At 45.5% G+C, this 25,995-nt stretch overlaps 12 protein-coding genes across 12 annotated transcripts; 5 read left to right on the forward strand and 7 right to left on the reverse strand.

The window, feature by feature from the left end:
* The first annotated feature begins 353 nt into the window (after positions 1–353).
* F5Y00DRAFT_226127 (alpha/beta-hydrolase) lies at positions 354–2,198 on the forward strand. Its single transcript, XM_048006281.1, has one exon. The coding sequence runs from the start codon at positions 751–753 to the stop codon at positions 1,933–1,935; it is 1,185 nt and encodes a 394-aa protein (XP_047868726.1). The 5' UTR covers positions 354–750; the 3' UTR covers positions 1,936–2,198.
* A 688-nt stretch (positions 2,199–2,886) lies between these two features.
* Positions 2,887–4,020, forward strand: F5Y00DRAFT_258055 (uncharacterized protein; the record flags this gene model as incomplete). The annotated part of the gene is made up of 3 exons (XM_048010640.1): positions 2,887–3,163; positions 3,258–3,818; positions 3,875–4,020. The coding sequence occupies 3 exons, from the start codon at positions 2,887–2,889 to the stop codon at positions 4,018–4,020; spliced, it is 984 nt and encodes a 327-aa protein (XP_047868727.1).
* Positions 4,021–4,370: 350 nt separating this feature from the next.
* Positions 4,371–5,739, reverse strand: F5Y00DRAFT_154940 (uncharacterized protein). The gene has a single exon (XM_048004593.1). It carries the CDS (start codon positions 5,345–5,347, stop codon positions 4,583–4,585), a length of 765 nt encoding a protein of 254 aa, XP_047868728.1. The 5' UTR covers positions 5,348–5,739; the 3' UTR covers positions 4,371–4,582.
* Positions 5,740–6,502: 763 nt separating this feature from the next.
* On the reverse strand, positions 6,503–8,741 carry F5Y00DRAFT_272437 (kinase-like domain-containing protein; the record flags this gene model as incomplete). Its single annotated transcript, XM_048012975.1, has 2 exons — positions 6,503–8,168; positions 8,225–8,741. 2 exons carry the CDS (start codon positions 8,739–8,741, stop codon positions 6,748–6,750), a joined length of 1,938 nt encoding a protein of 645 aa, XP_047868729.1. The 3' UTR covers positions 6,503–6,747.
* A 1,032-nt stretch (positions 8,742–9,773) lies between these two features.
* Positions 9,774–10,767, forward strand: F5Y00DRAFT_258058 (uncharacterized protein; the record flags this gene model as incomplete). The annotated part of the gene is made up of 2 exons (XM_048010641.1): positions 9,774–10,593; positions 10,688–10,767. 2 exons carry the CDS (start codon positions 9,774–9,776, stop codon positions 10,765–10,767), a joined length of 900 nt encoding a protein of 299 aa, XP_047868730.1.
* An 829-nt stretch (positions 10,768–11,596) lies between these two features.
* On the forward strand, positions 11,597–12,454 carry F5Y00DRAFT_226133 (S-adenosyl-L-methionine-dependent methyltransferase). Its single transcript, XM_048006282.1, has 2 exons — positions 11,597–12,083; positions 12,151–12,454. Exons 1-2 carry the CDS (start codon positions 11,609–11,611, stop codon positions 12,363–12,365), a joined length of 690 nt encoding a protein of 229 aa, XP_047868731.1. The 5' UTR covers positions 11,597–11,608; the 3' UTR covers positions 12,366–12,454.
* A 446-nt stretch (positions 12,455–12,900) lies between these two features.
* Positions 12,901–15,418, reverse strand: F5Y00DRAFT_258060 (uncharacterized protein; the record flags this gene model as incomplete). Its single annotated transcript, XM_048010642.1, has 9 exons — positions 12,901–13,464; positions 13,535–14,015; positions 14,078–14,195; positions 14,247–14,324; positions 14,374–14,867; positions 14,921–14,973; positions 15,025–15,072; positions 15,130–15,153; positions 15,212–15,418. The coding sequence occupies 9 exons, from the start codon at positions 15,416–15,418 to the stop codon at positions 12,901–12,903; spliced, it is 2,067 nt and encodes a 688-aa protein (XP_047868732.1).
* A 1,027-nt stretch (positions 15,419–16,445) lies between these two features.
* Positions 16,446–17,279, reverse strand: F5Y00DRAFT_226135 (uncharacterized protein). The gene has a single exon (XM_048006283.1). It carries the CDS (start codon positions 16,779–16,781, stop codon positions 16,584–16,586), a length of 198 nt encoding a protein of 65 aa, XP_047868733.1. The 5' UTR covers positions 16,782–17,279; the 3' UTR covers positions 16,446–16,583.
* A 748-nt stretch (positions 17,280–18,027) lies between these two features.
* On the reverse strand, positions 18,028–19,838 carry F5Y00DRAFT_154979 (glycoside hydrolase family 76 protein). The gene is made up of 4 exons (XM_048004594.1): positions 19,607–19,838; positions 19,062–19,541; positions 18,746–18,984; positions 18,028–18,655 (listed from the first exon to the last, which is right to left on the reverse strand). Exons 1-4 carry the CDS (start codon positions 19,692–19,694, stop codon positions 18,104–18,106), a joined length of 1,359 nt encoding a protein of 452 aa, XP_047868734.1. The 5' UTR covers positions 19,695–19,838; the 3' UTR covers positions 18,028–18,103.
* Positions 19,839–20,075: 237 nt separating this feature from the next.
* F5Y00DRAFT_226139 (uncharacterized protein) lies at positions 20,076–21,420 on the reverse strand. Its single transcript, XM_048006284.1, has 2 exons — positions 21,156–21,420; positions 20,076–21,077 (listed from the first exon to the last, which is right to left on the reverse strand). Exons 1-2 carry the CDS (start codon positions 21,272–21,274, stop codon positions 20,258–20,260), a joined length of 939 nt encoding a protein of 312 aa, XP_047868735.1. The 5' UTR covers positions 21,275–21,420; the 3' UTR covers positions 20,076–20,257.
* Positions 21,421–22,203: 783 nt separating this feature from the next.
* On the forward strand, positions 22,204–24,202 carry F5Y00DRAFT_272439 (uncharacterized protein; the record flags this gene model as incomplete). The annotated part of the gene is made up of 5 exons (XM_048012976.1): positions 22,204–23,037; positions 23,126–23,239; positions 23,389–23,834; positions 23,891–24,092; positions 24,155–24,202. The coding sequence occupies 5 exons, from the start codon at positions 22,204–22,206 to the stop codon at positions 24,200–24,202; spliced, it is 1,644 nt and encodes a 547-aa protein (XP_047868736.1).
* A 543-nt stretch (positions 24,203–24,745) lies between these two features.
* F5Y00DRAFT_226141 (family 2 glycosyltransferase) lies at positions 24,746–25,851 on the reverse strand. The gene is made up of 2 exons (XM_048006285.1): positions 25,574–25,851; positions 24,746–25,497 (listed from the first exon to the last, which is right to left on the reverse strand). The coding sequence occupies exons 1-2, from the start codon at positions 25,690–25,692 to the stop codon at positions 24,879–24,881; spliced, it is 738 nt and encodes a 245-aa protein (XP_047868737.1). The 5' UTR covers positions 25,693–25,851; the 3' UTR covers positions 24,746–24,878.
* Positions 25,852–25,995: the final 144 nt, after the last annotated feature.

The following is a 25,995-nucleotide window of genomic DNA, read 5'->3' on the forward strand; positions in this document are numbered from 1 at the left end:
TACGTACAGTTTTTTAACACGACAACGCTCCCTCCTATACAGCTAAAAGGACCTTGAAATGCCTGACGATCTCGAGATTTTTACGATTGAATGGCCCCCGGACAGCCCTGATTTAAATCTTATTGAAAACGTGTGGGCTTAGGTGAAAGACTGGCTAAATAGTAATTACGATTTAAAGTCGTTGACGTTACGGGAATTAAAACAGGCTATTGAGGCTGTTTGGGAGGCTGTTTTTAAAGACTTTAGTGTATAATAGGGCTTTAAAATACCGTAACTCTGGGGGAGACAATTGAAAAATTAGATTATATTAAATATGAGGCTATTCTTAAGTTATGTATCTTACAGTAGTAATTTGTATGAGAGGTTACATGCTAGCTATGTTGGGAGATGTTGATGCCTTGATGCCTGAGACCCACTAAATAACATTGAACATCCTAGTGGGTTGTATGTATTGGCAAGACGGTGCACTCCGAAATACTATCACTGTATTTCCCATCCTGCCTTGTTTATGCAAATCCTGACATATCGTTTCAGATAACTTGCAGCTGAAGACTTCTACCATGGCACCTAAATTCAATACCACATCAAATCTGATGTCTACAATATTTGAAGATCCCAATGTTGTATCACTTGCCAGCAACAACACGGCGAATTACCATCGACCCCCGTCAACCTACCTTATCTTACTTACACCAAATTCTTCTTCGTGTGATGAGAAAATAATTAAATCAATCCAGAAGTATCCCCAAAATGCAAACGGTTGAAGGGATACCAGTTCCCTCGAGGAGTGACCCGGAAGATAAAGTACCTGAAGTCCCGTTACCTCCCAATCAGAAACCGCGCAAAGCAAAGGATAAGACAGGAGCACCGCCCTCACGTTTCTCTCTCCGGGTTACCGCCGGCTGGTGGAGGTCTTTACAATGTATTGGAATGAGTTTACACTTCCTCGCTTCTCCGAGACCACCAAATCCAGACTTCATCAAGTCTATTCCTTCTACTATATCAACCACCAAAGGCCAATTCAATCTCCAATTCTATCTACCCGAAGGTTACAACAAGGACCCAAAGAGTGACAAATGGCCAGTCGTTGTAAATTTTCATGGCGGAGGATTCACGTTGGGTAGCGCATCAGACGACGCAAGATTCGCTCGCTTTGTACTCGAGAAATGCCACGCGGTTTTCGTATCAGTAGACTACCGATTAGCGCCAGAATTCCCCTTTCCTACCGCCGTTGACGACGGAGCAGATGCATTATTATATATCATCAATAATGCAGCGAAGCTTCGACTTGATAGCAACAGGATAGCAACATCGGGGTTTTCAGCAGGCGGCAACATCGCCCTTACGGCACCGATCCGTTTATTCGAACATCGAAAAAATATAGAACTTCCCGAGTATCGTATTCTCGCCGTCGCAACCTGGTATCCAATCACCGACTATACACTAACTCGTGCCGAACGCCGGGCGTCTGCACTCCGTCCCGAAGCCACTCTCCCGCCGACCTTGACGAATCTATTCGACGCGTCGTACCTATTTCCCCCAGAATTAGACCTTGCTCATCCATGTTTATCACCCTCGAAAGCGTCGGATGAGATGCTGATCGAAGGCCTGCCTCATAATATTATATTCTACACGTGCGAATGGGACATGCTCCTACACGAAGGCGAAGAGCTTGCTCAGCGATTACAGAAGCCGCCTATCTCGAAGAACGTCTTTTATACTATGATACCTGGCGTAGCACATGGATGGGATAAAGGGCCGAACCCAATGAAACCCCCACAGAAGTCTGAGAAGTTATATGGTGAATGCTGTCGCAAGCTCAAGAACATCTTTGAAGAAGAAGAAGACGACGAGCCGCATTCGATCCTTCGTCTCCCTTTAAAATTACCCCCTTTACTACATCCCAAACCCAAGGATAGGAGCAGCACAGACTAAAAGAAGCAGAATGTCTTGATGCTTTACATACCGTCTAGTTTTAATGAGCCACTAAGGAGCTGCTGATGGGAAGGTATATTATCAACATTATTAATAAACGACGCCTAACTCTACTAAACTAGATATCCTACAGTAATGAATCGTCATTACGCGAAGACTGCCGACAAGGTACTAATCCTCGTAGTTAATATAACAAACTATATCTATTGTATCTAGATAATCCCAAGAAATATAATAAATTACGACGAGCATTTGAGTGGCCATTAAATCAATGCATGAAATCATGAAGGTGTGCAATGTCAGATCTAGGACAAGATATCTTGAATTCCGTCGTAATGGGCCAAATCCCAAGGGTCTAGATACGTCATCCCGTAGCTTTGGGTGTGGGGCGGCACTAGGGTTTAAGGCTGGCGCTAGGTACCTCTCATACAGTACAGGGGTACACGCGTAAGTTAATAGATGCTTTTGTTGCATACAAAGTGCAAATGTCAATGAGATACACCTTTAGATCTTCTCATTAATAGCATGTATATACTCCTATTTGTATAATCCCGTGGCGTTTTGCTGACTACAGCATCCGGATTGTGCATATTATGCCGAGCCATTCGGAGTTTATCTTTAGGACCGGTCAGCTAAAAGGTCCTAAAGGATTATCCCTGCCCAGAGGCTCAGAATCAACAACGTCATCGCTGTCCTCTGGGCTTTCGTCAGTCTTCGTGTCGTTTCTTGGGATCGGTCGATAATACAATGTCTACACCCGACCCCATCAAAATCATGGTACCATTCAAAAATTCTTCAGAAATGGGATCAACAACTTCCCATAGAATTGGGACTCTTTTCACTAGTAAATTATCAAATGATTGTGTCAGTTCGGCTACAGACATAATAAACTAATAACTTGACAACATTTATTGCCCTTTTTCTAGATTTCCGGAACTGATGAGTCGCGATATGGCGAGCAATGACTTGGAAAATGGGAACGCTGAATTAGACCCGCCTCCAGCGTTCCCCGGTCCGGACGAGCCTCCGGATTCATCCACTTCGTCTACGACCGCGAGCAAGGATCCAAGCGAGGAGCTGCCCGGCCTACCGCGACTGAACTATAAGCTTTTAGAGCACAAGAAGAAACTCTTTTTAGTTGGAGGACTTTTAGTCCTCGAAGGAAGTATATTGCCGATTGTTCTGTTTTATCCGTTATGGTACTACACGACGCTGAGACATGGCATTCGTAAGTAACCTCTACTGAGTTGCCTTATCTCCCTACATCTCTATCTAGCGCTTCTATGAACGGGACACGGTCGCGAGCTTACACGTCGAACTAGTTTTCGCAATTATTACTTCATTCTTTGGCATTGTCTCGGGTCTCGAGTTTGCCCATCGTTCATGGCGACTGATCCAAAAAGATGATACGTACCGGCCGCTGGACGGCAAGCGCTGGCGCTTTGACTTCACACACACGACACTGTCTATAGGCTATACAGTTATGACGGGAATTCTAATCGGCGCATCCATTCCCCATGAACCATTGGTCCGCCCGCTGGCTATGCCGTTACCTTTATTTTTCATCGAAGTGGGCGCTCTCGCCCTCGCTACGGGTTGGATGGAAGCCAGGAATATGCCCACCACGTGCAAGGTCAGCTCCACTCCAAAAGGAGCGCCGACACCACCTGTGCTATTGACATTCATAGAAGATGTTGTAGCCGTCGACGGCGGCGCGGGGAAGACGTATAGACAGAGAATACTGCGCAGATATAAAGTCAGTAAATATTTCAGGACGCTGATTAGGGGCCTGAACTGGTTCTGGGGTGTTGGCTCCATGATTATCGGAGTTGGTTCTTTGGCGGTCGTGTGGACTATTCCCCAAGAAATAGCGTACGGCATAGGTGAGTGACAACGTCCCCCAATCTCTCGTAACCCCTTACTGACATGAAGTTCATAGGTTGGGGAGCACCATTAGCTTTTACCATTATCTGGACATTCATCACGATAATATGGACGCGTAGGAGCCTGAGGATAGAAAAGAAACGTTGGTTAGATGACTTGCGGCGGAGCAAGCAGGAAAGTGAGAAGCCGTTGGAATCATGAGATATGAACATATATTATTAGATTGTACTGTTATTATACATGCGTGGAATCGGGTTACGAACATAGACAAGACAAGGTAAAGCAACGGGGATATATCTATTCGTCATGAATTATTTTCAATACCTACCTTAAGTATGACGGGGTGTTTAAGGATGTTAATCAAGTGGATACCGACGTGAGTATACGGTAATGGCACCTATTCAGCTTATGGGACCTCCTATTTAAGCTCGAATTATAATATTTTGGTACGGTCGGGGGGGCCTCAATTTAAAAGATGTTCCCGTTCCATCGTTGGACGCATCAAGATACCGCAGGTCATACATGTAAAGCGGCTATACAAAAAGATATCATATGGATGTAAAAATTATATTTTACGTCTAAGTAATATTAACTGATTATAGAATTAAAAATAAGTGCAGTCCCCCCAAATCCTGGTAAAGGAGCGTGATTCATATGCAGATGCCATCTAAAACGCCAACGCTAATGCATGATCGTGAATGAGTGAGTCGTCCGAATCCCGTACCGGTATAATGCAAATACCCCCAATTTTCTTCCTTTTCATTTAGCACGTGTAGTCAATGTGGAAGCCGTTCTTCGTGTCCTGGTCCATGAAGACGTGGCCGAAGCCGACGCTGGTGTCGATGGCGAGCCGGAAGTAGATCTCCGAGCTGCAGTTAACGGGGCCGATCAAGTGAGGCCAGGCGGTATCAGACTGCTTGTCCCAGAAGGTGAAGTCGGCGTGCACGGGCTTGCCACCCGCAGGCTCGAAGGCGGCTACGCTGGATGAGGAGACGGGCACGCCGTAGGGGAAACCGTTTAACTGTAGGAGGGAGACGTAGCCGCTGTCGTCGACGGTGAAGTTGCGCTCCGACTCAGCGGCTTGGTCCCAGTTGATGTTGCACGTCTTGGCCCCGAATGGGATACCCCGGAAGACGATCGCCTGTTCTACCGACGATTTGTTCTCTCGGTTGGAGACATTTATGAAAGAGACGGACGGCTCGGAATGGTCAGGGTCTTCCGGGAATAGGTTGTACATAGACGGTTGCCAGACGCTACCCTTAGTCCCGTTCGCGCAAGCAGCAGCAACGTAAGAAGTGCTGGAGCTGGCGGTGGAGGAGGTGGTAGTGCTAGGAGAGGCGAGAGAGGTTGTAGCAACTGGAGGCAGAGCGCAAGGGTCCTTTTCGAAGCACCCGGCATATCCATTGGAGCATGAGTAGAAAACCTTGCCCGTTGGGCAGTCCCATTCGCTTCGCTTCATAAGGGGAGTCGCCATCGTGACCGCCGCGAGGCAGGCCAGAGAGGCGGCAGTCTTGGCAAATGACGACATCCTTGATAGTATTATAGATTAGAAGAAGAAGAAGCTAACTCGGGGCTTGAAAGGTGTTTTTATAAGCAGTAGGTGAGCTTCTAGGAGGAGGTGACGAGGTTATGAGTAAGGTAGATAGATGGTGAATATATTATTAAAGATGTAGAATGCGTCAGAGATGGTGATAGTAAGTCATATTGAATTGACAACCGATCAGAGATTTATATCTACAAGATCAACAGGCCTCGTCATGTTGGTCCCCGCAGCAAATAAAGCTCCCACAAGGCTCGGTTGCCGAAGGAGCCATAGTCGAGCCTTGGCTGCTTGACCGCAAAGCGCGGCTGGGCGCAGGTTGGTGCGAGCTTGCACATCATGGCCCGATGATGGGGTCGACAAGGGACAATAAGATTAGCAGAGATGCTGGGGAGATGGGGCTAATATTACGGCTTACCAACAGATTCTTCTCAGTGGTCACGATAACGATGCCGAGTGGGACTTGAACGTAGGCCCCGGATTCTACGTGGCTGTGCGGATATACCCCCTCAGCTGGGCTCGCAGTCGTCCCGTCGACGTGGCTGCAAACGCCAAGGCTATTTGTTCTTGGCACGGTCTATTAATAAATTCACCACGTGTGACCTGTTGTTATCCGTTATAGTGAATGCTTTGGGGGCTTGATATTCAATAACGTCTTCTCCTCGTATCCTTCGCAAACGCGCCTCCGCAGGTTGGCTTGGTATGCCGATAGCCAAGACTTGTTAGGTGAAGTCTACCTATCTAGCTCGATATCACGTTGCGCTCTAGGACTTTCAGCAAGCTATTTTTTTTCTTAAGCTTGCTATTATGTACTGTTTGCCTAATCTAAGGAAACCATACACAGCGACAACCAGATAGTCTTCGATAATACACCCTATATTCAATCTTTACCTAGATCCTCGACGTGGGACTTAGTGACTACTAGGACGTAGATGGATGGTTCACTGTTCACTTAGTGAATGTCTTAGAAATGCCTCATGATAGTCACCTTGGCACCAATAGTCTCGTATGACGATGTAGTACGAAAACGGGCTACACAAATAGATACGATGTTTGTCTGCGCCACGGGGCCGGTAAACGTTAAATTTTTAGTTGGTCCCGAGCGTCCGGAAATACGATTACGGTGCTACGGTACTCCTGGGCTGGGGTCCCCTGTTGGGACACAATATTCGAAAAATTCGCTCTTGTCTTCATTCACTGAGAAATTTATTCCATATTCTAATTATTCCTATTGCACATCCGTCCCGTCTAAGCCAACAAGAATTCCATACCTAAGAGTAGCGATGCCCATTCTGTTCAATAACAGGACTCTCCCAAACAATTTGCGAATAAATCAGATGAAAATGATTCGGCAAGTTAGCATAATAGCACCTAAACGATCCGATAGTCTAAGGAGAACCAGGCTCCGCTTGTTGTTGAGACTTTGAGACCCGGCTGCGAGTCCTTGAGGATATAGGGTCGGGGATATCTTCACCAAGATCTTCATTATTGGTAGGCCGGTGGTTTCTTCTATCGCCCCAATACTCATGATTGACGACAGCGTCGATATCAATACGTTCCTTCGGGTCGTGTTTAAACATGCTTAATAGAAGGTCCGATAGCAGCAGCACTTCCTCTTTAGGCATGCGAACTGCTCTCTCGACTAGCTTACCTCTCTCTTGTGATGAGCCTTCGCCTGTACGTTGACGCTTCGCTACCCTTTCCTCACTAGATTCGCCGCCCCTTTTCTCTAAGGACTCTAAAGGACTTAATGGAGATTCAATTTGATGAGCCCCATTTTCATCGGTGTCGTTATTTGGAGACACCTCTCTTACTTCAATCAGCGATTCCGCTTCTGGGGAACCTTTCTCGTCTCGTGATTGCTCTATTGGATCCACGGGATTAATAGGTATTCGTGATGGCGAAGAACTTGGCTCTTCCTGCTCTTTTTCATCCGAATACTGTGACATACGCTCTTCTGGGCTCTCGATCTCCCAGAGATATAATTCTGATTGAACATATACGTCCACGCCAGAACCTGCATCCGAAGACGAATCTTGACTTGCAGTATCTGAATCGCTAAGAATGGAATCCGTTTCATCTGATGAAGTATATCCTGTATAGCTTTTTTCGTGGATATAACACCTCTGCTCCTCACCCAAGGCTGCTTGTAAAGGATTTGACCAACTAGTTCCCCCTATAATCAAGTCCCTCGCCCGCTGTTCTTCATCCGGTGCTAGCGAAAGCGGTTGACTTGAGTCGGATAATTTGTCTTCGGATATCAGTGATTTGCTGCTTGAAGATGACTTCTCATCAGATAATATCAAATGCCGCTTCCTATCTCTCTCTAAGTGACCGCTTGCAATCTGCCGATATGCTACTGGTAAAGGACCAAACCATGTTTCCATCTGGCGTATCAGGGAACTGTAATCCTCGTATTCACTGAAAAGTGGTGTTTGAAGCTTAATCTCATATATAGTACAAGCTAACCCCCATATATCCTGGGGGAATCCACTCAAGGTTTTCGTAAATAGGAGTTCCGGGCCAGCATACTGTCTATGCCACCGGGAAGATACTGGAGGGGTTGAATTGCAGAAGCTATGGCTGAAGTCAATAAGCGCTACCTGGTTGGTTCGACATTTTGCTTCTAATTTGTCTAACGAAGCGGGTAGCGCTAAATACTTGGGCCCATGGGGCATAGGATTTGCCCCGGACCGTGTTTGAAGAGGTTCATATTCCCTTGGCCCAAGATATCTATCAAGTTGACTATCAGATATTTCCAGCAAGCTATATTGATGCAACTGCATAAGTACGTTGCCTGGCCTCAGGTCTTGTTACGTTAATCGTTACTGTCTACAAGCCAGTTCTCGGAGACCAAATGCTTACCTCCGTGACAAATTCCTTTCTTATGAAGGTATTGTAGTCCCTTACTGACCTGAAACGCTAAGTCTGTTAAAACCTTTGGAGTATAGATTCCGACGCCGAGGGGTGAATTCCTGAATAAACTTGGGCCAAGAATGTCGGAAACAAGACAAAGATGTCGACCATTAGGCCCTTGGAGCCAGAAGTATTCATGGGGTATAGTGATATAATTATCTTCGAGCTCCTGGCGGCTAACGTCACTTAGAATCTCCATTATCCGAAGTTCTGGACAGCTCTCTATCGATTCTTCTGCAGTCATAACCTTGACTGACTTGTAGTACCTGGACTTCTTGTCAAGACACAGCCACACAGTAGAGCTCGTACCCCACCCAAGCTTATGGATAACGTTGAATCGTTGATCTGAATCAAGGTAATCGTTAAAATGGATTGGGTGATATCCGCCCGGACGGTACTTCTCTCTATCTTCTACCTCCCCAGTGTCCTCCACAGCTGGGAGGTATAAACGCTGAGAGGATGCCATAATGCCTAGAGATAGTGGTTTAGTCTATATCATAATACGATTTAATGATAAGGGAACAACTTTGCAGTTGTTCAAAGGACTACAAAAATAATTTCCGGGGCCGTGTGTAAACATACGTATGACCTTCCTTTGTCTACGATGTCTCGGAGTAATGCCGGGTTAGACACCATATTAGCGGATAAAGACTCTAGGAAGATGGTAGCTAGCCCAACGACAAATTCAAGAAAGTCACACCACACCGCCCTGTGTTGCACGTATGAGCATCCAACCCCAGCACATGATTTTGTTTAAGCAGATCACGGCTCTACAGACTACGATTTGAAATACTTTAGGTATGCGGAAGTGCAAACCCCTCATTAGGACTAGCTATCAGTGATGTCTTGACCTTTTGTTTAGGATAAACTACCTAGGGTACTAACTAATCCTTTGTTTACATAGCGCCTAATATCGGAAAAGGTGCTATTCTCATTAGGAATATATCTTTATCCCTATATAGTTTATCCAAAGCTATGTCTCAGATACTAACAAATTCTTGTCTAAGAACTTGGCTACTTGTTGGGTCATGAAAGAACTTAGCACGTTACGCTTTGTAGTCCGAAATTATATGAAATAATAAGTGATGAGTTACAAGGTCTATAAAGGAAACATTATAAAAATAAGTCAAGAATTGATACAATTGTATTCGAAGCATAATAGTCTTTGAGAACTTATTTACTTTGTACACTTCAAGCTGCAACATAGGACAACTTAGGAGAGTGTGTTTTCTGTAGATATCATGAAAGAAAAACGCTGAACCCCTTTTTCATAGTAAGACAATAAAACAATAACTTGGTTTCTAAAAACCGGTGGAATATGATGTATAGATCATAGTTTTGTTGTTGAGTTTCATTCATTCACTGTTGCTACCTTTCTTTTCATTACTTAGGTAGGTAGGTATATATCTCTGGGAGGGATACTATCCCTAAGTAGTTTTTTCGATTTCAAGTCACAGAACCTATAGTAAGGATATTATAACAGGATATTAATTTCGAGATGACATTCGATATAGCTAATGGAAGTTTTAACCGGAAATGGGAACCTGGTATGGATCTCCCACGAGGAAGTGCGCCAAGACTACGAATGAAGCCAGATGACCTTATAGAGTGCCCTAGAGAAGGAGACGGAACACTTGAAAACCCTATGGTAATCTGGGCAGCTCGCTTGACGAAAAAACAACGGGAGGAACTAACAATTCCTGAATTTGAGGACGAAGCAGATCTATACCGTGCGATCGATGCTAACACCGATATAGCAAAGACAGTAGCTGTGAGGTCTGGATGCACAGTTGTTTGGATAATCTGTCCCGTTCACGAGAGTAAATACGTTTTTGAAAATGGCGAAAGAGTACCAACAAAGTGGAACAATGCTGGCGAACCCACCGATTACCTTGTCGTAGATGCGGATCCACACATGACTTTAAGACTGGGTACGAGCGAGGATTTATGTCAGCTCCATGGCCATGTCAACGTACTCAAGGACGAGAGGGGATTTCCAACCACATTTATGACCAAGTTTCAAAGGCATTGTAGCGGACATGTTACCGACGGCGACGAGAGGCCGCTTGAGCTTTTCGAATGGAATGAGAAGGGCACTGCAGCTGAAGAACGTCTCCGGCAGGCAGCTGCAGACTACGAGCTCTTTAAAACATTAACTGTACGGAGCGAAGGATGGGAATTTGACGAAGGGAACAGGGACACCGACTATAAGCCACCTGATCACTTGGAAGCCATATTGGATAACGATGCCAAGTATTCACCCTTAGTAAATGAAGAAGATGAATGTATTGACCCTGCATTCGAGGATTATATCATCCGTAAGTGGAGCCCTTATCGAATACATTCTAAAGAACCAAGGCTTCGAAACTCCATTTCTACCCGTAATTTTGGTTATAATATTCGCCAATCTAGATACAAACTTCCTGGCCCACCTCAATATTTTCGTCGGCATTCCCAGGTTTTTTAATATTTGGAGGAATATCGAACTTTAAGGGCGCGATACACAGGATGATATTTTTATAGAAGGATGTAAATAGCTGGGGATTTAACTTATGTTTGTAGTTATATCTGTTGTTTTAAGAAAATAAATTTACTACTGCCTATATTCTAATATGAGCCCGAATATTGTATCTTATATTATATCTGAGGTATCTTTGACATAATTAGCATGACTTGAGACGATAAAATGGGGTTCATTCATATCTTAGGTACCTGGTAGGTAAATAAGATACCTTTAAGCGGCTGTTAACTGCAAACATACTAAGTTGTGAATCCGCTGAATCGACTGCATCTGTTGTTAGAACCGGAAGCACTGCTTCATTATCGTGAAATAGTCATCTCGCGTAACCAATAAACACCCATTCCGTAATAGATCGAAAACTCCGGCCGGCATCGGAAAGAATTCGTAGTTCTTACGTGACGTGGCTTCAATCTCGATTCTCACGATCTTGTATCTCCTCGGAGTTGGAGTGGTTGGTTGGCAATGACTACCAGATGACCGCATGAAATGAAACTATATAGTACTATTGAAGCCTTACAGAAATAACCGAAGGACCCGAGGTGATATCTTCGCAAGTGGTTGCCCCTTTTATTTTATTCTTCCCCTTGAGTGGATAGATGGCATATTAACGAACGGCCGAGACAAGAAAGCTAATATGACTCACTCGATCCCCATAGCCTGCCGAGCTTTATTACCGAAGCTCTAGTGCTTGACATGAAGACCCCTGCTTGGAACATTAATAGATGAACTAAATATGAATATAAAAGGAGCGAGAATCCCAAGAGCCTCCTCGAGGTATTACATGCTTGAACAGAACCAATTCATTATCCATTATGCCTGACTTTCCCGAGATCGAGACAACGCTAGCCTCCATAGAGGCCAGTCCTCAAATCCTCCAGGTCCTTCGTGACTTGCATACACAAGCCCTTTCCGAAACCCCCTTTTTAGGTGGTAATGGGCCGACAACAGGGGCTTTGGACAAGTTTGTGGCTCTTGATCCCGACAAGTGCGCATTGGTTTATCTTCTTCTCCGATCTACCCAGGCGCGTTTCGTTGTTGAGGCTGGCACATCTTTTGGCTTGAGCACGATATATCTCGCGTTGGCTGTAGGACAGAATGCTGAACTACAGGGCTCTGATGGAAAGGTTATCGCGACGGAGAATGAGCCCATCAAGGCAGCAAAAGCTCGAGAGCATTGGAAGGCCGCTGGAGACGAGATCGAGAAGCGGATTGAACTAAGAGAGGGCGACCTTCGTGAAACTCTCAAGACGGATTTGCCTGAGCAAATTGACTTCCTACTGCTGGACAGTGAGTTTTCTCGTCACTCTAAGATGGTGCTATCCGCTTTACGACGAGACGAGCTAATATGAAGAAGTCTGGACTCCCCTAGCGCTGCCAACCTTGGTCCTTGTGCACCCACGATTGAAGATCGGTGCAATGGTCGTCGCTGATAATACTATTGTGGCGGCGGATGGATACAAGGACTTGACGAATTACCTAGAAGACCCTGCTAACGGATTTAAGATGACGACAGCCCCTTATTCCGGGGGTCTTCTCATTGCGGTATACGTCGGGAAGAGAAACCCGTAATTAGTTGTGGTTGCTTTAAATATTATGTCTAGCTTTACCAGTTATATACTTCAGCAGCCAATATATCCTAAGGTTGTTGGCGATGAGAAGCGATTTGATTGAACTAGTTATTCTCACCCTGGCTAGCCTAGGAAGAGGCAATCACTGAATTATCTTTTTTTTACTTCTTGCTCATATCCTCATAGCAATGGCTTCCGTAAATACGAGTTGTCTAGTATGCATTGAAAGGTTAATATTAGCCTCATGTTATGTCGTCGTAGCGCCTATCATGTTTCGATATATACAGCGTCGAGGCTAGCCATAATGTATGGTAAAAATAACCTCATCACAATCCAACTTGGCGCTGCCTTTTAAATCCATAACGCCACGTGGAAAACTTATCCCAAGGACACCGCAGGAAACCAAAACTCCTAGCCACGTTCCGAGGTTCTTCAAATTGAGATAATTTACCTACCAGCCGCATAATCCATATATAATCGTCACCACTCAACCTATACAAGGTAACCAATCATTACCCGCAACTTTATGAAATGCCTTATTCATATCCACGTCGCCGCCCACGGGAGTTCGCGTCTTGGCTTCGTCTTTCTTGACTACGTCTTTGCCTTCGTGCTTCCCTCGCTCTATGTTCTTCGTATCGTGGAAGAGGCGGAGTTATTACATCGTATTCGCCCGACGAAGATTCGACTCGTCCATCTTCATAGTCCATAAGGTGATGGTTGTTCCGTAAAGGTGGTGGGGTCTCAAGCCCTTTAGGACCCCTTGACACTTGAACTGCTTTATATGTCCCTTTTCTAAAGCTTCCCAGCCAGAATCCGGACGGGTGTGGCAGGTGCGTTAAAACAAGAACAACGAAATAGCTGATTGTAATCGTTGGCAACATCCAGGAGCTTCCGTAGAATGCTGTGCTTCTGTCGCCCCTGGATACGGCATCCTGATTGGCTACCACTAGAGTAAGAAGTGCTAGGACGATGGAAATCGAAATGCAGATGGCGGTTCTGAGAATATTAAAGGGTGTCCATCCACGTCGTTTAGAGATGATGTGCATAATAGTTAAAATGAGCAGGACAATGCCAGCGCATGCGAAAGCATAGATATACTGATATACATCACGTCAGCCGCCTTAATATAGAAGGGAGGTGATACTAGCAAGGTAGAAAATAACTTACGACTAATCTAAACCTTTTAGCGACGGCGCCCGCTGCTTCAGATTGCCAATACTCGGACTTAGTACCATCTTCTACCTCTTCAGATGGATCGATTTCAAACGCATTATATACGGCATTGAGCATCGTGTTCATTAACTCTATCAGATCGTTTTGATAATGAACCAGCGTCGAATTATCCGGATGAGAATCTTCTTTCCAGAATGAGTTGGGCATATCAGCAATGTGCTCCAGGGTTTCATTCACGGATTCCATCGTTTCAATGACCTCGGCCGGTTGGTATTTCTCGAGGAATGGTTCAATCACGCTCGCAAGCTTTTCGGAAACCTCTTCGGACGTCATGTTTACGAACTGGGTCTGAAGATCGACTACCTTCGAGAGAGCTGCGTTGGAAGTTTCGAGGATGCGGGCCCAGACAATAAACTGGTTTGCGCCTTCAACGAGAAGGGTGAGGGCGATATGAAAGGGCAGATGTACCGCCGTCCTGTAAGATCATGGGCGTTAGGAAATGTCGAAAGGTAAATTGAATTATAGCAGAATGCTTACCACATGACTTGATGCCGTCTAGACATGGAATGTTCGTCATGCATCCAGTCAAAGTAAAGCTGAAAAATGATGTATATCAATGCAGTACCGGCGGTAACGAGACCGATGAGAGTCGAACCTTGGCATGTTAGTTATAGAAAAAGTATCTAAGTAGGGTAATAACACGTACTCCACATCGAATAACTGGAATCCTTGAGGTAAGTATCCTTCACTAAGAGAGTGATACTCTTGGCCAGAATTATACAACCTGCCGTGTACATTAGCGTCGCTCTCGTTCAGGGGGCGGGTGACCATACCTTCTCCGAGAATGACCAATGTAAGGAGGTTCAAGCGCTCGCCCAAATGTGTACCAAGGAATGTTAGAACATGGGACAGCTGGGAGATACGTAGGTGCAGAGCCATCTCGACACCACCACCAATATACCAGACGAGAAAAACCCGACTCGTCTTGCCTAAGTTATACCTAAACGAGACACCAAAGTATATCGCAGAAGCAATTAAATGGAGAATGGCGGTGATGAACATGGCGCGTTTGCCGTGGGCATACTTGCGAATCTGGAACGTGACCATCCCGTACTGCAAAGCAAGGATGAGACGAGAAACGGCAAGGAACAGCGACATCGCCCTAAATACCGATACTATCTGGTCATTTGGATCAAAGGCGGCACCAATTTCGGCAAACCCTATCATGACCCCTAAGTGAACGGCCTTGCAGCAGCGTTCCCACACGCTGTCGGCTGTGAACCGTACGTCGTAGAGAGTAGTTAATAGCCATGTTGTCCATAAGAGACTAGAAGTTGTGTGAGATGAGGTTCCGAAGTGCGAACTACCAAGCTAACTTACACGATGTATCCGATAAAAGATGAGAACTTCGATATATCCGAGATGTCATGTTTCTATGCCGATAATTAATACGGCAACGTGGGTTGAGATATATGAAAACCTACGCTAGTGAAGACATTCAGATTGGCTACAAACCACAAGTCGTAGAATAACTAGGTCAAATGTCAATAATACGTAGAAAACTAATGGGAGCACGGGCCCAAGCGAACCTCGAAATTTGTAGCCGAGTGAGTCTAATATCTGTTAGTCCAGAGCTCAAGCAGAAAAGACGTATACGCCAAGAATGCTCACCTTAAGGAATTTCGGTGTATGGTGCCTCCCCGTTTCAGGACTTGACACTTCCGCGTCGTCGAAAGAGCTAGAATGAGAATGGTGATGGTGATGATGATGTTGATGCTGCATAGGAATAACTCGGTGACCAGCGTCCTCGGCCTCCACCACTCGAGAACCCACCAACTGCACCCGCCGGCCGGCGTAGTCGAGATCGTGATGGGACATCTCGGAATTGCAGTAGTTAAGCTTTTTACCTAGATCCTACTCGGCTATTTTGACGATCGTCTCCCACGATCGCAGAAAACAGAAATGCTGTGGATGCACAAACCAAGTCGAAGCCAAGTCGAAGCCAAGAACGGCGGCTCTCCGCAAGTTATATGTTCAGACCAACGACCCAGCTCTGCGCTGGTGCCCAGCCTATGGGGCAGTGTTCCGCCTGCGTCTCGCCCCATCCGAGTTGAGTATCCAGTTTTCCAGCATACCTAGCCCTTGTAGGTATTATGCTGCGTTGTCGTCCTCATCCTTCAGTAAAGACTAGGAGCCTCATAAAAGAAAATTCTTCACGCGGCTTATTAGAGCCCATGCATGCCTAGCCACCTATGTTATAACATTATACCCCAACACAACTCACACGAAGGAGGGAGTACGGATTACATACCTATTGTACAATACAGTAGCAAGATTAACATAGCTGGCATATAGGGCTGATAGTTGGGCTCGGCATGGCTTGGCTAAACCCATGTCCACGCATGTTTTCATGACAAGGGTTTACGCGTTTCCGTGGTGATAGCTGGCGCCACTGGTTGGCCAATTCTGACATTGGCTAGAGTGAACTGACCTATCAACTCGAATCCACGGGTTGCACACGCAACATCAAGACTTTTTTGGGCAATACAACCATGTATTTGGGTATGAAGAAAAAGTTAAAAAGAAATCGTCTACAGGCTGGCGTTTGATCCTACGAAACCCACCGCTTGCCTGCTGATGCAAGCCGAGGTGAACTCAGTCTAGTTTCATTGGCGGTGTAAGATATCACATATTCGTAAGGGCTAGCATTTACATGGTACAATACTCTCATGTTCTCAGCATTTTAACCTAACGACGCAACTTCATTATCTACCAACAACCCCTCCCATTGCCATCTACCTATGCGAATCTATGGTTTCTCGGATATGAATTCATGGTAGACTCTCATTGTCCGATGGCAAGAGAGGAGGCATCCAACGCAGAACATAACCAATAACAGTTCTTCGACCAGCGCTCGAGAATCGGCCGTACGGATTCGAGATGATAAAGTGATATCGTATCAAGAATTGCATGCGATTAAAAGACTGACGGGCCTGCGGGCGCGCCGAATCCTACGACATCTCCATCTTATTGGCCTGTCCGCTCAACCATAAGCTGGGCAGTGCGGATCGTCGCAGTATGTGTCTTTGGCAAAGATCGGCAGCGCTACTTCGAGTTTCGCACAGGGCTTCTGTCTCTTCTTAGCTTTGTCGCATAGCTCGATTTCGTACTTCCATTCGCCGGTGCTCTCTTCGACGAACCGGCATCCGCACATATAGAAAAGGTCGTGACTCTTGCACATGTTGACTTTAGTTTAATTATCTGAGTGGCGATAGTGGTTTTATGTCGACTCTTTAGAATGGGTTGATGTCGATTTGTACTCGGTCTTCCTTTATTACTTAGACTGAACTCGTGAATGCATCAGTTAACGGCTTGAGAAAGAAGGGGTCCGTGTCGGTATGTAGGTATGCATGATCTAAAACCTTTCCACAAAGGACATTCTCGCTTTGTACTGTCCGAAGTATCAAGCCACTTAGTCACAAGGTTGACGAAGCGTAAAGTCAATTTTATTTTGGTTTCATCAACATGCAGTTATAAACTCTAAGTATATAGGTACTTATTATCATGAACATTGCTACCACAGCCTTGATAGACGACGGGGATTGGGATATAGGAAATACAACTGATAGTTGCTCGAAACACTTCATAGGGACAATGAGAAGTAGACTCAAGTTGTAGATCCCTCACTTACTTAGGCCATAGCTACCTACCTAATAATAGCGTCAGCAGTTAAATATCACCTATATAAATCATTAAATTTAGTCGTCTGAAACATCCCATAATAGAAAACAAAGACAATCATACCTAGGTTAACCAAGTTAAGTATAACACGGCATAAGCATTACATTTGTTTGCTAACACAGATATAGCGTTTCTAAGGCTTTTCTTTGAATACCATAATCCAGACATGCTTTTTATTGTACAAGCCCACACGCAAGCCCTGAGTGACTAGAATGTCTTTGTATCATGCTTTTTTAATGCTATTTCCGGAACAATCTTTGAAGTAATAGAACCATTTATCGTTCTGGATATAAGCAAGGATGTATATTAAATCTGTTGAGCAAGCTTGATTTATAGAAAGCCGCAAGCATCATAAGAGAGAGGGAGAGAGAGAAAAGAAAATAGCTATCTTTTTCATATCATTATTAACACATACAACACTCAACATGTGTCGTCAGACTACGGTAAACTTAACATGCGGCTGCAGGATGAAGTCGGACTCCATCAGCTGTGCCTACGATGAAGGACGAACTTGTAGAGGCTGTGGGATAGCTGAATATGCACTGCTTCATTGGTACCTTAACGGTGCATATCAATAAAGCACCTGTAAAAGCTTTTAATATTGTTCAAGATATTCAGAAGGACAAGGAGTGATCACGGGAAGTCTACCTTTTAACTCATTAACTTTCGCCGATCCAACTCTAACACATTCATCCTTGAAATATCATCGACAGTACTAGCAAGGCCTGGGCTACATAGCAGGGGCGCCCGAATAGAACATTTCATAGGCTCTACATAATTATCTATCTAATTATACATAATAAAAAAGTACACCATAACATATTACAATAAGAGGCTTCCCAGTAATACTGATCCTAAGAGGGCAAGACCTACGCTGGCCTTCGTTCCCGCACTGCCGTGAGTCTCATCGCTAGAAGTGTTCCCCTGCGAATCTCCGTTTTCACTTCCGCTACTATTACTACTACCGCTACCGCTACCGGCGCTGCTATTGCCCCCTGAGACCTGCTCTACCACCGGCAGGATGCTCACCAAGGCACTTAACATATTCATCTGCTGGGCTGCCCCCGTACTGCCGTCGAATTCGCCAGTGCTCCAGACGAACCCACACAACCGACCGTTGCTGCCGCCGGTGCACTCGGCCGCGGCCTTCTTAGCGCTCGACTTGAGGCTAGGCTGAATCTTGCTAGCGGTGTGCGGCGCGACTCGCACGGTCGACGCGAGCGCCCTGTGCAGTATTCCTTTGTAGAAGTGCATGTCCGAGGTACAAGAATTCTTTTCGCACGCGATCTCGGTTGCGACGCCATCCGGGAAGAAGAGCTCGAGAGTTCGATCGACAAGGCCATCCACACGCGCTTTCCAGGTGTCGTTTCCGGTCTACATTCGGTCAGCGTCTAAGGATAATATATACCTAGGTAGGTAGGAAGGACGAATGAATTATATAGGTTAGGTAGGTAATGTACTTACAATATTATAGATGAACGCGGAGCCCTCCAAGAGATACGCAGCATTCAATGAGAACTGCAGCTTGTTAATATCCTTACAGTCGTCCGCATGTGCCCCGTCGTAGACATCGAAGTTTTTGGTGATAAATCCGATACGCGTGAGTATATCGTATGTAGAAGCGGCCGCATCCGCATAGGATTGTTCACCGGTCAAATGTGCCAGTTGGGCAGCCAGATTCAAGTATATAATGTTCGAAGAAGCTAGGATCGAGTTAGTGATCGGAGACCAGATCATAGGGGATGCCGCAGATAATTGCTAATATGGTAGGGTCACCAACAGTCAATATAATTATAGCCCGCATTCATCGTGTATAACTGCCACCTCAAGGCCCCAGCGCAGCCACCTTCTTCGACTCGTCTATCCTCGCTGCTTAAGTCATCAAAGACGTTCTTAGCCAGCGTAAACCACTGTGGAGAGTCTTTCTCTAATTGCAAGCTGGTTTCATTGGCTGTGATAGCGGACAGAGCCCATATGCCTTGATCCGAGTTGGCCACTGTCGCGGACCAATTAGCAGGGAGGAAGTCGTCATTCTGCCCAACCTGCCATTGGATACCACGCGAGATAGTTTCGTCGTACTTGGACTCTCCGGAGCGAGTTTTGTAGTCCAGCAGAGTGTCCCATAGAACACCTCCTGTCCACCAGCCAATATCTCCATCGTCAACGCCAGGCAAAATGCCAGGAATATTACCCGGTTTTTCGCCATCGTAGAGTCCCATAAGATCCTCCGCTACGAGAGCCGCTGCGGCCTTGATAGAGTCTGGTGACTTGTATGAGCTGTGAATATTCATTCGGGAAAAGCATCTTCTCGTCGGGAGTACCAACCTGTATTTTCAACGTCAACTGTCAAACCCGCAAGCGCGCCATGGGCGGCTAGAAACCAGACTAGTGGATTAGACACGATCCTTGCCATTTTCTTCTTTTCTCTTTTTTTCTTTTTAATGCTATAATATATGCCAAATTGCGTAAATACCCAGGGCTGATATCAACGGCACAGCTAAATGACTGTTCTAAACGAATGAATGCCAATTATTGCTAGATCAGGACCACGATGACGATAACAACCAAGGTAAAATAGATGCTGCCATTATTTTCTGTCAATGGAACTACGCCTTAGATATATATGTATCAGCTGAAAGTCGGAAATTACCCCTATGCGCTTACATAGGTACTTTTGTTAAAAGCCGAATATGGGTACTATATTATTATCTCTCCTGCATGATATTGACCAATTAGACTCTAGGAACTACTTAATATAGCATTCCGCACAGTCGTTTTCGACCCGGTCAGCCCTACCAACAACTCCAACAACCCCTACGTACAGAGGATCGCTTCACAATACAAACCTGAAGATCTTGGCGTTCTTGGCACTAGGCTCCAGTCCCATAATTTACAAGTCGAAGTTTGTAGTATCACGAGGATGATGGAACATGGTCATATCGCCTTAAGGGTATCAATAAATATTTACTGCTAGACTTACCGAGCCTTGACCTTCCTGATGACAACCTTCCCACCATCTAGTTCCCAACCGACGCCGTCTTCTGCCGTGAGGCTTCCCCATTTAGAGTCTGCGCATGACTCCAAAAATTCCAGGTCCACGCTCAAATACGCCCTCCCGAAGCACTTGAGTAGGTGTTTCCGCATGCCTTGGTCAGCGTATTCGAGTAGCTTTACCTTGTGTCCATCAACCCTTTTCTTCAGGCGATTAAATTCTATATAATTGTCGTGTGCTAGCGCATCGAGAACCATGTCAACCTTTGCGTCCCTCAGCCGATACTTGTGTCGCACGGCGAACGCCTCGGCTAAGTCGTTTCTCCTACACGCCGTGTCGAGGACAAGATAACCGACCACTTCGCTCATCTCGACCGACGTCATACTATGCAGCGGCTGGATTCGGCGCAGTAGGTGAAGGATGGCTGGATGATATGACTCGGGATGCCTGACCAAAACGGAAAGTCGAATACAAAAGAGGTAGACTTGAATAGCAAAGTCGTCGACACGCTTAGAGGCTACAATGCCCTCTCGTAACTTTCTCAACGCTGATAAGACATCGGATAAGCCTTTCGTATTAGTCGGTATAGTAGCTGGTGCCATTGAAAGCCGATTCGAAACTAGAGAGGAGGAGGAACTAGGGACAGGTTTCGCGACAGGGCTCTCGTGCTTAGAGTTAGACGATAGCTCTAGTGATGCGAAGCGGCGGAGGAGCTCATCACGTTCGCCGGCATCAGAGCAAAAAGTCATGTAGCGTTCGACAATCTTGGTATAGTAACGTTCTTGAGTCTTAAAATCGAGCAATCTGCCCGTATTTTGTCAGAGCTACGTTAATTCTTTATTCTGGAATAGACCAAGACGATGAAATAGATTAATCACCAACCTACTATCACCTTTGGACGGCAAGCCTATCGACTCTAACGGGTCCAAATCTACCGGTTTAAGACGACTCCATGGTGCAGAAGGTGTTCTGCTTCCTCGGGCGCCCCCGCGTCCGCGCATTTTAGGTCATATCAAGCAATGGCCAAAGCGAATGGTGGAGCGAAAAACACACGTCCAGGACAAAATGTCCTGAGAAGTTGATAGGTTTTGGGATTGGTTTGGGATTTAATTTTATTAAATGCCAATCAATTGTTAAAAGGTTGAAGTAGTAAAAGTACCTAGGTACCTAGGTAGGCACCTAACCTAACCTATCTAAAACTAACCTGCGATAAGGCGATAAGGCGATAAGGCGATAAAAGGATTAGCGGGGTGACAACCCTTAGAGGGTATAAGCTTATACCTAGGTACCTGTAGGTACAATACCTCCTACATGTATTGTACTTATATGGCTTCCACGCTTCCCAATAAATTGTCCCTTTAACAATCATAAATATCACAAAGACCTTGAGAACAATTGATTAACTATATTCAGGCCATAATTCTTTTAAAACTAAACAACTAACATCGAGGACGTAAGAAGAAAGTTATTGTACAATAGAGCTATTAAACAATTTTTTTGTATTTGTAAAAGGTGACCAAGAAGTTAAATACGCTGACGATCCGGTAGGTAGGTAGTTGCAAAGTCGAGCCTATTTCTTCATCTCTATAGGTGTTCAGCTAATCCAATAACCCTAAACCAATCAACTTATCATAAAGTACCTAAGCAAGTTACCTAGCCACTTGAAAGGAATCTTGTAATAATGGGAGAACGAAGGTTCGAGGGAAGAAGGATTACATGGAACCCTAGGCCAAATTCTAGCCTGTTCAGGCGACCTTATCGAGAAAGAAAGGGCAGAAAAATACAAGATAGAATAGAAAGGTATTATACCCGCCATCCCACTCCCACAAACATTACGACGGTAGGTGTTGAGTTTGAGTTTCTGCTCGCCGTGAAAACAAACGAGTTCGGAGATCCGCATCCGAAAGATCGTCGATGGCTGGCACGCAGAATGGGAACCTTGGAGGAGTCCGATCCCCGGCTCAGAATTACCGCTCGTAATGAAATTATCGATAGACTTAGGAACAACAAAGTGCTGGCAGTGAAAACGGCTGATACGGGGCTTGAGGCAGGATTCGAACCCAGCCCACAATTCGGCTGGACATCTAGCATGGAACAAGATGTAATTGGAAATTCTACTAGCCTCAATGAATGGAAACCTAGTCCTTTCAGATGGGATTATAGTAGTAACCTCGAGAGCATCAAAAATGCCTCTGAACTCTGGGCAAAAGAGTTTGTGGATTTCCATGAACAGAATTCACTAGAATTACATCGTACTTTGGACAGCGACATAGATCATATTCCAGATGAGATTCTTAAAGTTCTTTGGAGAGGAGAGGGACGCCGTAAAAGAGAACGCCGGTTCCAGGAAGCACGAGATGCATTTAGAGAACTTGCTAAGAATCGAACGCGAGAAGCCTTGAGGGAGTATCAGAAAAAGGTGGAAAGCGAGATCGACGGACTTTCTGTTAAGATCGCCGGAGCTGACCCTTTATTTAGTGCTTGGACGTGCGGTGTAGATGTAAGCATAAAACCATACATCAGAAACCAAAATCATGTTCAATATCAAAGATGTATGAGTCTTTATCGGGTTCCGGGGGGCTCGAGATCTGTTCACAATTCGTTCCTATCCTTGGACGAAGATGGGAAGCCAGTCTTAGACGGAGATGGACGCCACGTATTGATCAAGAACCCCCTAGAACTTTATGCTTGGTATCCGGGAGAGCTGCGGACACCCATTCTAAATTATAACCAACCAGCTTCTCTTAATACTATCCGGATGGCTGTAAGTATTATCCCCGAGTCTAATGCAACTCCTATTTTCCATATTTATTTTTAGCTAAAGATGACTGACTTTTAAATATATTATATAGTGCGCTGCTCTCCGAAACAACTTCCGTATTCATAAACCGACGTCGGCCATACAAAGTGGCCTCCATATCCACTTCGGACAGGATAAGGGATATGGGTTGTTACATCTTAAGAAGGTAAGTTGAAACATTTGCTTTATACATATACCTAGTGTATTGCCTTGCCATGAATGAGCGAGGATGTCAGCAGGCCGCCGAATAACAGTCGATCAAATCTCATAACGTTACGCTCTATATGATAAACCGATGCTAACTCTAGGACGTAGTTCTCGACGCTCTGGCTTATTCTTGAGGAGAGCCTGGAAAGACTTCACCGACGCGATCGGTCTAACGAATCCAACCGTTATTGCTTACCTAACAGGGTAAGGTCCCCAATCGCCGTGTCATTGAAAGCTAACACCAGGGACGACTTGTCGGCCATCGAAGAAGAAGACCCCGAAGCTTACAAAGAGAATATGGCCGAGATGAATAATCATGTACCATTTACACCAGATGAAGGGGATACTTTTAACCTCGGGCAGATCCGAAATATAATTCATGAGGTTTGGAAGTACCAAACTGTCTCGGAGGTAACTGATGGCATGTCTGGCGTTAATAGTCCTTATGTAAAATACCACATTTCTGGCAAGGATGTATCAAAGGTCCAAGAGTATTTAAAAGGGACGTTAGAGATAAGGCTCATGCAGGGGACGTTAGACGCCGAACACATATTGTAAGTCATATTCCTGCCCCAGTCTCTATAAAACCGAACTAACCCATCTTTCATAGGCGCTGGATGAAGATATGCGAACGTATCATCATTTATTCTCGAGACACGACGGCTCGACAATTCCGGAACGGAATACTCAGAATACTCAGTTTAGAACCCTTCAACAAAGTAATTGGAATTCCTGACGGAATCATGGAATGGTTTCGAGAACAACAGGGAATATCGGGATATTTTGAATACCCTGATGAGGACAGGGTCGATGTATGTACCAAATTCCCCCAAACTCATCAATTCAAGTACTGATTGCTAACTTATTGCCATAGTGGGAGGACCCTTTCATGGTTCCCGGACACGGTGCCACTCATAGGTAGTGAGCTTTAACTTCGAGAAGACGGTAGCTTATTGAGCTTCTGCAGTCTCAGAGACGTTTGAATCCGAGGACTACCGAGAATGCATAGTAGGTGGGAAAATATGAACTTTGTGAGTAATTTATCCTCCCCTACCATTCGTTCTCGAACTGTAGTTCTCGTGAAGAGATGCGGCATACAGTTGGGGCCGTGCGAGGAAAGCGATGCCTTTTCTCTTACTACCTATTTTGCCATTTTGGCTGTTAGGATCGTACTGGTAGATGTTCCGCTGTTTAATTTTTCATTAGTTCGTAGTTTCGTAAAAGTAATAAAAGGTTTGTTTCTTATTGCAATATTAGATAAAGGGTGTTGTCGTATCCATGTGTCTGCTTAAAGATATAAAAGTTCCATAGCAGTTAAATAAATAATAAGAAAACAGCCGCTTCGAAAATAGCTTACAAGAAACTCCCTGCCGAGCTTCACATTCTACTAGAAACAGCCATATTAGTTATTAGGATAGTCGTAGCGTTTGTTACGTCTAAACAATTGATCGGGCACGCATAGATATCACAATATATCACCTGCTTTAACTACGTCATGAGCATTAAAAATACATACATAGATCAAACCATCTAGCCAGAGGCCAAGCCGAATCAATTGCTTTACCTCTTGCCCATATAGCCGGGGTATATCTTCCACCTCAAACCTTCAACCACAAGCTCAGCACGCCCTTCGCATACTCGACGATCTCATCACCACCGAGCTTCGACTCGCCGTAGAGGCGGTCGACAAAAGTAATGGGAACTTCGGCAACACTGAAGCCCATAGCCTTGGCGCGCACCATCATCTCCATCTGGAAGGTATAGCCCTTGCTTTCGGTGCTCTCGATGACCTTCTGCAGGACGGACTTCTTGTAGAGGCGGAAACTGCCCGTCAGGTCGCTGACGCCGGGGCGCAGGACGGTATCGGCGAACAGGTTGGCGCCGCGGCTCACAAACTTGCGCTTGAGGTCCCAGCCGTACACGCCGCCGTTGCCCGCGTACCGGGTCCCCGTAACAATGTCGAAGTTGCCGGCCCGTTGGCGCGCGATCATCTGCGGGATGAACTTGGGGTGGTGGCTGAAGTCGGCGTCCATGATGATGACGAAGTTGCCCGCCACAAACTGCAGCCCGTGTACGTATGCGGTCCCTAGCCCGAGCTTGCCCGATCGCGTCTTCAGCACTACGTGCGGCGAGTAGGCCTTGACTAGCTGTTCCGCTACGACCTGCGTTCCGTCGGGTGAGCCGTCGTCGACGATGATGAGTTCCCAGTCGAGGTTGCTATACCGCAGTTAGCTCCTAATCATACCCAGTGAGTGAATAAAAAAAGGGGGGAAATGTAATATTTGGGACGTACTTCTCGGTGAAGGTGCGGTTGAGAAGCCAGGTAATGATGGGTAGGTTTCGGCGCTCGTTGTACGTCGGCAGGATAACCGAGTACTTGTCCTTAGTTGCGGTCGCTTTTGTCGGAGCCATTGTGATTGCAACCTTGATTATTTGGAATGTAAGGGTTAAAAAAATAAGAGGAATTGTAATTAGTATATGATGTAGAAACTAAAGTAAAGTTACAGATATGAGGCAAAGGAGCGGACTGAAGTTGGGTGATGTGAAGTTGGAATTCGGCGCGTAGCTTCGATAATTGGGTTAAGGAACAATTGACAAGGGACAATTAACAATTAGCAATTGAACACGATAAAAGATCTGGGGCGTGGGGCCGTGCTAGGTACATTGCTACAAGTGTTAGGTACATGCTACGGATTAGATGACTCAGCACAATTT

Source organism: Daldinia vernicosa (genome assembly GCF_022497035.1).
Source record: "Daldinia vernicosa strain CBS 139.73 unplaced genomic scaffold F5Y00scaffold_5, whole genome shotgun sequence".
NCBI lineage: Eukaryota > Fungi > Ascomycota > Sordariomycetes > Xylariales > Hypoxylaceae > Daldinia > Daldinia vernicosa.